The sequence below is a fragment of the Charadrius vociferus genome, unplaced genomic scaffold (assembly GCF_000708025.1).
Source record: "Charadrius vociferus isolate BGI_N301 unplaced genomic scaffold, ASM70802v2 scaffold15, whole genome shotgun sequence".
Classification (NCBI taxonomy): Eukaryota; Metazoa; Chordata; class Aves; order Charadriiformes; family Charadriidae; genus Charadrius; species Charadrius vociferus.
The window spans coordinates 3,430,883-3,441,758 of record NW_009650064.1 but is presented as its reverse complement, the minus strand read 5'-3'; the positions used below and the strand labels follow the sequence as shown (position 1 = coordinate 3,441,758).

At 46.2% G+C, this 10,876-nt stretch overlaps 1 protein-coding gene across 1 annotated transcript in view; it reads right to left on the bottom strand.

Annotated features, from left to right (window-relative positions):
* Window positions 1-8,189: 8,189 nt before the first annotated feature.
* NCALD (neurocalcin delta) overlaps window positions 8,190-10,876 on the bottom strand; it is a 50,744-nt gene continuing 48,057 nt past the window's right edge. Inside the window, exons 3-4 of the mRNA XM_009891820.1 lie at window positions 9,041-9,146; window positions 8,190-8,744 (exon numbers count right to left, since the gene is read on the bottom strand). Of these exons, the coding sequence (XP_009890122.1) occupies window positions 8,647-8,744; window positions 9,041-9,146 (204 nt within the window). The 3' untranslated portion in view covers window positions 8,190-8,646. The remainder of the gene's footprint in view (window positions 8,745-9,040; window positions 9,147-10,876) is intronic.

Here is a 10,876-nt window from a genome sequence, read left to right as displayed (position 1 = left end):
GAGGGACAGACAGAAAACGACTTTTCAGGAAGAATTAAGTTTCCGCTCAAAACTGACCCCTATTAAAACGAGTATGCAGGTATGATGCGCCGGGTGAAACACCAGCGCCTGTGTGCAGCTACGACGGCCCTTGAAAAAGGCTGATTCTAGCAAACATGCAGTCCTTGGTGCTATCTCTAAAAGCTGAACAATAACAAAAAATAATAATAATTTTAAATATTTTTTACATCTTACATCAAAGATGCCACTACGAGAACACAATAGTATCACACATTAATTAGTACAGTCCTAAAAATGCAAACCAACGCTGGTAAGACTCCCATACATTCTGCATATCATATGTACAGAAGAGAACAGCTTCTCGAGAGGAGAGGACAGTCAGAGAGAGATAGTCTTCTGGGTTTTTTCTGAGTACGTTGCATAATACAAATACATTATCAGCATAAGAAAACTTTACTCCGACGCTAAGAGTTCAAGAAAAGTCCGAACTGGAAGTTAATAGCAGGGGGAACGGTGCGCGTGCTGCGGGGCACAAAACACATACACAACCCTCCGCCAAATTCTCCATCTCCTCCGATGGCCTGATCGTCTACTTTCAATTTTCCAGGTAGGTTTAATGTGTTACTCTGCGGGTACGCGCTCCCAAAGCATGCAACAGCACCGGGACAAATCCCCAGAGCTGCCCTCAGTCTTCCTGAAGGCAGCGCACCTCTAGATGTCCTTTCCATGGGCTTTGCCTGGCTGAGAACTGGCCGGAGACTCAGAATATCACCAGGTGAGCTTACAACTGAATCGGGGGTAAAGATTAACACATCACGATAGCTACAGGCGACTACACGCTGGACACTAGCAATTCTAGACAGCCATAAGAAAACTATGCAGACCAAATTCATTTAATTCCTAGTTGTCCCTCCTTTCTGAGTTGTGAAAGTCTTCCTTAGGATATGTAGGTTTGCTTACAAAGCATTAATCTAGAGAGGTATCTAATTTTGCCAAGACACAGGATATGCTGAACTCCATGCTGCTGCAGTCAGTCTGCCCATGGTAGCTTATTTAAAGTTAGATTTGGTATCTCTACTCTACGCTGCACTGAGGGAACAGAGATGGGAAAGCTCTCCCTGTGGAATGGTCATGGACTTAAACAGGAACTGGACACTTGGATCCATTCAGCTTTTGGCCATGGTTTATCTCAATTTATTAGTCTCTACAACATCAAAAATATTTGCCCAAATTTACACAAACAAATATATAACTATTTACTTTTGCATTCATTGTGTCATTCACTTAGCAATATTTAAAAGTCAAAAGGTATCAAGTACTTCCGTCAGAAGAGGCCAATGTTTGTCACCTCAGGTTCAAGAGTGAAATAGAACTGAAAATACAAATCTAAACTACAAGACTTCTGGGACGGAATTGAAGTGAGCAAGTGGAAGGATAAGCATATTGAAATGTGGCTCAATCTGCTTCCTTGCAGCAAATGTGCAGACAAAAAAATAACCCCTAAAGTAATTAAGCACCTCATTTTCACTAGGCACGGTGAGCCCACCTTGCTAGTAATTGCTCAGGCAGCTCTGCTCTTGGGATAATTGAGACTTTTGCTAGCATATGAGCTCAACGACTGGCAGGGCCGAACCTAAGAGGATCCAAAATAAAGAAATAAATCATGAACACAACTAAAACACAAATTAGGAAATCAAACAGAGAATACCAAAGAAACATGATCTTGTAGAGCATTCATATGACTAACATGGAGCACAATGTCTTCAGTAAGCTTCCTTAGATCCTTATCAGATTGAAACTCTGGTTTTGTTTTTTTCTTTTTCTCCCAGTTACTAACAAAAACTATTTGGTTGCCCTGGAAATGGGAATAAGCTAATGACAGGAAATAAAAAAGTGGTGGCGGCAAGGAACTGTGAGTTCTCCCCCAAACAACCATGTAGGACCCATTAATCTTCCCTCTGAGTGCGGCCAATTAACAGTACAAACGAAGCTTAGAATTTAAGAGGATTTTCTCAGGTGGGTTTACTAATCACTATCATCCCATTTGGTGGGGGAACGTGAGGCCAACCCTGAATACCGCTGAACCCTCTGTCCCCAGGGAGGAGAAAACCAGAGGTCAGCCCCTTGACACGTGTTTTTGACAGATGGCAGGAAGTTTCCGCCTGATATTACCGCACCAAAATTATCTCTTGGATGAGAGCATCTGGGTGCTCCAGGCAGCATCGGGGCACTGCTTGTTGAATGGTGATGCATAGGAAGATAGTGCTGCTGCCTGGAAGAAATCATCTCTCCGAGGAATAAACCATGGGGGCGGAGAGCAAGCACCAGTCAGGTTCAGTCTGCAGTGCATCAACAAACACATACACCATAATGAAAACCGCATTGTTCCAGAGGTTCAGTGTGTTCTTGAAATGTTTAATACTACCATTACTTAATAATAGGAAATAAATAGTGTGGTTGGCAAGGTACACGCAGGAGGACCACAGGCTGGGAACCAAATCAGAAGATGTTCCATCTAAGTGCATCAAGCCTGGCTCCTCCAGATGTCAAGGGCTGGTGTTTGTTATTCATTTACAGAGAAGGTCGGGATGACCACTGGGAGGTGGGCACAAAGTCTCAGAGGGCCGGACACCCTGAGCACCTGCCCTTCGAAGGTGAGAACATCTTTGGTATAAGATCAGACCAAGATGGGAAGATCTAAGACACATCTCAGCTGCACAGTAGGAGAACACAACGGAGAGGGTGACCATCATGTGCTTCAGGATCTGGGAAGCACTCGGCGGGCTGAAAAAGCTCCTATGACCGTCTCTGTGGCAGGACCCGGGGTCCCTCGCCTCAGCACATGGCGACGTGGAGACGAAGCAGCCCACAGACTGGGCTGTCGCAGAAGAGCTATTCTGTGCTGACTATTGCTCAGGGGCAGTTTCACCTTGCGAATTCAGACTCTGATCTAAAAGCAGTGATATCTCTTACAGTTTTTCATTTCTCTCACCTTTTCACATTGTGCACTGCAACTCAAGCTCTTTCTTGCCTTGTTTATTGTGCATTAGTCAGCATTTTGATAGCTTAATCCCAACTATACATTTTAAAATAACACGACCTGTGGGAGCAATGAGGAAATCAAATCTACACTGCAAGAAGCCCCTCACATCTGGCCTTTCCAGCTGTTACTTGTTAAGATATGGAGAGTATATCTGAAAAGCTTTATGTCTTATCCTGTGAAAATCTGCCCCCCCTCCCCCCGAAACAACTTCTCAGTATGGACGATTTGGAAGCAACAGCAGCAAAAGCTGAGCTGGAATAAGGGGTGCTGCTAACCGAGACACCCACGGTAGACAGGGAAGGTTTCTGCAAGGGACGAGGAGATTAACTTCACATCCGACCGGTCGTTCTACTGCTCTGAATGCCAGAGGCCCCTAAACGGCTTCTGCAGCCCCTCAAAGATGGTCCTGACTTCTAGTGTCATTGCCATGACAACACCAATTTACAAACCCTGCTGCTTTTTCCCTCCATGTGCTTAAAACATAGCTGTTCTTCTCACCTTCCCCAGGCTGCAAAATGGCATCTGGGCTTTGAGAGTTAGACGGAGCTTTCCCTTCTTGTCTACCATGACCGGGAAGGCAACGTTTCGCCCTCAGTTACACTTGAAAAATGCCACATGTTCTTCCTGGGAACTGTTTATTTGGCTTCTAACCAGGGCACAGCGAACAGCTCTGTTGCTTATATGTAAGAAAAAGCAGAGTTATTCTACTTCTGCAGCTGCATGTTCATGTAAAAGGTATTTAAAAGTGTATTTCTTGAGTGCCTGTGACTGAGTACAGAGCAGACAGAGCTGCTCAGCTAGAAGGTGCCATTTCTGGTCTAGCCCTATCTCAGAGCACATCGCACCACGAGTCTGACATATCACTGCTTTGTATCTTATCTGTCTACTGCACAGTCAATGGAAAACTCTGCACGCAGCTACCAGCACTGCTCGGCTGTCTGCCGCTTGCCAAGTTTCTCTGCATTTCTAAGCACAAGTTCTGCCCGCAGTACCAAGGAAACCGCCTTCCCCCACTTTAAGACTCCTACGTGAGATCCCACTCAGTAAGACACAGAGCAAAGAGCGCAGCCGAACGCTTGTGCAAAGGGCCGGTAAGATATTCTTCTCCACTGGTGTTGCACCAGTTACCTGACACCTAATTCCTGAGCTCAAGGACCATCTCACCACAGAAAAGCGAGGGAGCACCGTGAGAAAGACAAGAGGAGGTGCTGGTGCAGCGGGTGTTCAGGAGAGGTCTTGGCCAGCCCTCCCCTCCGCTTGTTTCGCTTGGCGCTCGTACGCTAGGCTTCAAAAGGAAACTCTTTTGAAGGATGCCTCCTTTATCCTGCCCATGCTATATTGCTATGATGTTGCATCTTCACCAGTGTTGCTAAAAAAAAAAGAGAGAGAGTTTTAAAACAAGTGAGACAGCTGAGCTCAGGGCATTCGTTCCGAGGCAAGGGATTCCCTCCCCACTGCCACGTGTCCCCAGGGATCTGCCAGCTGTCACCGTGTTCCCCGGTTCACATGTACTGAGAGACGTATGGTCATGGCCATGTTCTCACTCGGCTTAGGCTGAGGATTAGGGCTCAACATAAAGTTACCACAGTTCACCAAGTTTCCATGAGTCAGCTGAGCTGAGGCTTCTGCCCATGTGTGCGCTTCCAGCACACAGCAAATGTGACTTAGCCTGGTTCTGCAGTGAAAGAAAATTAAGCTAAGCCGCATTATTGCACGTTTGCCATCAGTGAAGAGAGCACACGCTGGAAAGCCCAGGGGTTCAGCCCCCAGGGGCAGCTATCAGACTGTGAGGACTTGGTCACGTGTGAACACTTCTTGTGCCAGCGTGCAATACTTCTGCACACAGACCTCGTCCAGCTACAGAAGTTACACACTTCTGGCCTACTGTTTTAAGCAGCAGTGTCTAGAAAATGTGGAGGTCATGCTTTAAAACAGAGAACAACAACGAACAAAATGCCCCAACAATAAGGTAAAAATCCTACAGGCTCCTGAGAGCAGCAAAAGGAAGAGCACAGCTCCGTGTACCTCAGGAACATCCACTGCTGTGAACTCACAGGGCTTCAAATGATGTTGAAACATAGATCCTTCTTCAGTCCCTCTCAAACCATAAGTGCTCACAAAAACACACGTATGCTGGTTTTACAAGGGTTGTGCTCCTGTTTCCCTTCCCAAAGCACCCTAAAACAAAGACAGGCTGCTGCACATCGCACAAGCCATAGTCCTCACTTCACAGCTACTGGCCCAGAATTTGGCAAGCTGACTGGGACTGCTGGGTAAATGAGACTGGCATTTTCCATGGATTCAGTCTACGTGTGCGATGTACTCATGAATTCGTTTGGACGATACGTGAGTGAAGGTTACCTCTTCCACATGCAACTAATACTGGAGAATGCATCTACAAAACTGAGAGGTGATGTGAAATAGTACGTGGTGTCCGCCATCCTTCCTCTACAGAAATACTGCTAACGGATCGCTTCAAAGTGTCTTGCTGTGCTATTTTATACAGGACAGGTCATTCTGTCTTCAAAAGGTTTACGAAGGCAGATATGATTGCAAATGCAAATGGTAGCAAAGCAGAAAATTCCAATCTGAGGCGCAGCACACCCCTGCTGTCCTGCGGGTCTGAGGTCTGCAGATGCTCCTATCACAACTCCAGCTATGGATCACTTTTAAAGCACATGCAGAGGCAGAGAGAGAAAGGGATAGTTAATAATTTAAAACAATACCAATCACCAGTGGCAGCCAGGTAAAAGAATAACCTTAGTTCACTCTGTAAATGTTTATACAATAGTCTTATCTCCAGCTACGTCCTCTGCAGCTGTAGGCTAATTCTTATTCTTCCAGATTTTGTGAACTGTGGAAAGAATTACATCTCCGCTGGCCTGGGGTCATATCGCAGGTTCTGTTTTCAAACACATGCTTTACAGTACTGACACGTGAAGCAAGCCTGGCTCTAAAACTACTGAGCAAAAACAAACTCAGAGATTAAGTTCTGGGCCAGAAATATCTTAGAAAACTAAAAAGAGATGGAATGCATTCGCTTAAATAAAAGGCAAGGTTGTAAAAGTTTCAGTCACATGCAACTGCTTTTACAACATTAAGAAGAAGATGGGACTGCAGAAGGTATCCAAGTTCACCTTCAGTAAATGCCAGCTTCTGCAGGGCTGGGCTGCATTGGATCTGGGTGCCTGTGCTGAGCCGGTGGGTTAGCAGTTAAGCAGGGTTCCTCCAGCGTCACCTAGTCCTGCCTGCGCAGGGGCGGTGGTGGAGAACCCTGGGAGAAGCTGGGGCAGCAGGACCAATCGTTCCCATCTGACAGAAGGGGGGTGCATGTCCACTGACCTTCCTGCAGCCATCCCCAGCAGTCTGGCCAGGCTTGTCCTGCCGAAAAATAACCTTCAAGGCACTCGAGAGGGAACATGGCTTTGAATATACATGAGATAATGGATATGGGAGAGAGGGCCAGAACCTCTCCAGGTAAAGCAGAAAATTACCTTGAAGAAAGTAGGCACAGACTCTCCTTTGAAGGGTTAGATTTGTGCACAGGATGTCTAATGAAGGTCAGGGAGAAATAGAGACAGAACATTTCCATCAGCTGGAAGAATTGGTGTAAAATTTACCAGCAATGCTTGTAACAGCTAAGAGCACTAGGTATTGAAACCTGTTTGTGTCTGTGGTTGGGTCTCTTTTGCTTTCTCTTCCCCCCCCCCACCTCTGCTCAGTACTTTGATTAATATAATGGGAATATATTATCAACTGGATTTCTGTGATCATTTGAGACAAAGGTGTGTGCCTGAAGATATTTATTGAGTGTAATTAGCCACTCATAATAATTTTAGTACAACTGATTAGCAATGTTATTTTCAATTTATTTTTATTTTATTTCAATATGCTCTGCACTTCACACCTGGCAAAGCAAACGGTATGGAAAATTAAATCTACGATTTTTTTCTTTCAGTTACTGTACATGCTAGCTAGTGTTCCACAAAAAATTATTCATACTCGGCTACTTTTTCATGACTTCTAATTAGTACTTAGCTAATCATCATCTGCAAAGCAGACTTATTTTACTTAGTTTATTTTAAATTAAGGCTACTGGGGATTAGCATCTACAAGGTCACTTGACAGAACGACAACCTTGTCTGTCAGACAAAGGTTACTCTAACGAGCTCACGAATTCCCAGCGCTGTGCACTGCCTACATGGGTACCTCTCCAACAGGATCACAGAGTAGACTTTAGCTAATGACAGATTAATGCCAATTTAGTCAGCATAATGCCTCCTGTTGCTAAAGCTTTTCCGTCTCAGCAGCGCTTGTAAAGTCCCCAAGAAGTGCCACGAATGTGTACTAGCTTTGCATACAGCAACTCTGACCAAAGGATAAAGTCTTGCAGCAGCAAATTTCAGAACTCCTGCATCTAGGTGAAAAGTTAAACATTCAACATTTCTCTCAAGAGCTGATCTTTTTTTTGTTTTAATTTTTATATATATAAATATACCATAAAGCGTACCATTTCCTTGTTTCAGTACAGATTTTTTCAAACTTTACTAAAATAAATGAAATATAAATGCTACAATTTTATGTTTAAAACAAGTTTTGATGACAACCTTCCCCTAAGGTCAGGCCTAGAAACTCCGTTAGCTACATGGAGAGAGACAAAAACACCCCCAAAACTTCATACTATGCAAGAGCATTCGGAACAGCAGATGTGCCTCAGCTGGAGCTGCGTGTCCGTGAGTTCCTCACGTGAATGCCCACTCTCCTTAGTAGAAACTGCTTTACTACTAACCTGAAAATTTCACATTCAATATGTATCTCCCTTAAATTCATTGTGAAGACCAGTTTTCCTATCTGTGTCTGCCTTTGCTGATCCCAAATGGCAAGAGGTATCGTCAGTTGTGGATTTGGGGATCAGGATTGCAAATTGCTGAATTTTCAGATAAAACCATGTGAAATCAATCACTGTAAACCTAGGAAAAACTGTCCATCTTTGTTTTTTCCCTTCTCCTTCACAACCTGGAAAATGTTCACAGCATTGAAACAATGAGGCGTAGGAGCAGGGGTGTGGACGATTCACCCCGCACCCGTTTTGCACTTTCGTACTTCTTCCCGATCCTGTCTTTGACCTTAAGTGGTGCCTCCTGGACAGGAGAGGAGGTTCCAGGTGAATCCTACCCCACCCATCACAACCCCTTTGGTTCAACCTCTACTGCACTTTCAGGTCCTGTGGGTGAATACTCAGCTATTAAAGCAGCAATCTAAAAATCTGTCAGTGTGACTTGCTGCCAAGGGTTTTGTTGTTGGTTTCCTCCTTCTCAACAAGTACTTTCCAAAACAGACACGTTAAAACAAAAAAAAAACCCAAACAAAACAAAATCTTTAAAACAATTATAACACCACAATATCTGTTTAAAACAGTACTGCCCGTGCTCTGGACAAATTGTTAAGAGCAATTCAGCATTCTTATAATTAATCCACAACAAAAGAAGCTATAAGATGCCACAAAAGAAGGCATAATTGGCCATACAGAGGCAACACTACCATGAATGTTGTTTGGCAAGGAAAAAAAAAAAGCAGATACATAATTCATCCAAAGAACGGGTTCAGAACTGCCCGGCGCTGCTGGGATCACACTGCAGGAGACGGACTATGGATGGATCGCTCTTGGCGCCTCGGATGAACTCTTCCAGAGAGAGCTTTCCTAGAAAAGAAACACATTTGCTTAGTGCACATGGTGGGTCACAGCACACCTGCCATGCCTCTGGATGAGCACGGTGGAAGGAAGCTGGGGGACCCCAAGGGAAAATCCCTGGGAAAGCAACCCCGCAAGGCAAAGCCCTGCCTGCCTGCACCCCACTGGCTGTGGATGGCGGTGGCTTTGCCTGGGTGGCTGAAGGAGGAGCCGTGGGTTTGAGGGGTCGCCCCATGTGGGCAGGACACCCCAGCCACCCAGTGCGGAGGCAGAGGTGGCCACTCCAGCACCTGGAGGGTGCCTACCATCACGGTTGGTGTCCATCTGGCGGAAGATCTTCTCTGTCCTCTTCTCTGGTGTTGACTCGTCTTCCGGCATTTTCATTACAGAAGAAACCATCTTATAGATTGCCTGTGTGATACGACAGGAGCAAAGAGCTGGTAAGAAACACGTTATCTTAATGCAGGGGTATGATTATCTCCTGGTGACAGAAATAGGCAGAAAATATCCCAGGAACATCAGCTGGGACCTGCTGTCCAGATGCTGAGGGGAGTCGGGTGGCACCAGTGCATGCAGCTGCCCCCTTCAGTAGGATGCTTGTTTATGAAATACCGTGTTTCCTTATTTAGTCACAGTTGAACACAATCTGGGTTTGGACTGAGGTTACATTTTGCCTTATTAAAACAGTCTTCGGATGAATTTATCACTTGTATGGCACGTCAGGCCCTGGCAGCTCCCGGTGCCTCGGGAAATAGGAAGATGACCGAGGGCTTGTCCTGTGCTGTGGCGTGCCTCCATGCTTCAGCCACCCAGGCTCCGTCCTCACCGCCCTCATCCCTTCACCCTGCCCTCGCTTCCCCCCATCTCCTTTGTCTCCCTCCTTGGCCAGCACCCTGGCCATGGGGAGGGCAGCGACTCACTCCCTGCGTTTGCTGTGTCTCACAGATGATGAAGACTTGGCCAGAAACAAGGTGGAAGGTGGCCTTTTGCCTGGGGACTGGTGTGCATACACGGCTAAAAAAACCCCATTCACAATTCGTTCTACAGAGAGCAGATGTTCTGGTCCCACACGGCACTGGTGCCACCCATAGCTATTCTCTGCACAGACAAATCCATTAGTCACGTATGGTATTAGCTGCCACTAAAAAAGAGGTAGTGTTAATTTTAAAACAAGGATGAGTAATTGTCTCTGAACCGGTTATCCAAACATTGCCTGCAAATGCGAGCATGCAGTACCAGTAAACAAGTGTTTTGTGTGCCAGATATCTTTATGGTGCCATACAGCTGGGAGAACAGCAGCAGCCAGATGGCTGCAGGGTGATGGCCTGGGGGGGACCCTCCCGGCCCTTTGGAAAGGCAGCACATCCCAAGCCAAAGAAGTGTTGCCCTGGTCTGAGCAGCTCCTTCTGCTTCCCACTGCAGCTCGTTGGCCTCGGGCTGACGGGCACTGCACCAGGTGGTCACTCTGCCCTCTGGCCCTGGTCTGTAGATGTGGATAGCTTTCTTCCACAGATTCAAATTCTTGTTTTCCCCACCCTAAAAGCGGTGTCTGCAGTGGTCAGTTGATAACTTAGTGCAGACATGATCGCTTCAGTTATTTGTTCTCTACTTTCTCCTCGCTCTGGGAGGGAGGTTGGGTCCTTGGCGTGAGCCCAAACTCGCCCACGAGATCTCCCCTCTCCCTTTTTCCCATTCATGAAGGCACTCTTCCTAGCATGGTCCCCTCATCTGGCTCAGGGTCCCCAAGGGACGGCTCCAGGAATGTGACAGCACAGATTCACCAGCTGGAGGATGCCGCTAAGCAGCACAGACATTTTACGCTCAGACTGGAGAGCACCCACTTCCTCGGCCATCTTGCTGATTTATTCTCTGTCAGCAGGTCACCTTTCACATCTCCTGGACTTTAAATAACTCAGTTACACCCTGAGAATGGCATTTGTCTGTTTAATTAATTATCCATTGCTTACGCTCTGCACAGTCAAACATCTGCTCCCTTAGTTATGTCACCAACACCGTGGCCACAGATTTCTTGGTCTGCCCTCTGGCAAGTCTGTAATGCTGGCTATGGACCTGAGCAGGGGAACAGAGGAGAGCATCTCAGCATGAACAGCTGCTGGCTAAATGGAAAAGTGGTGTGCACC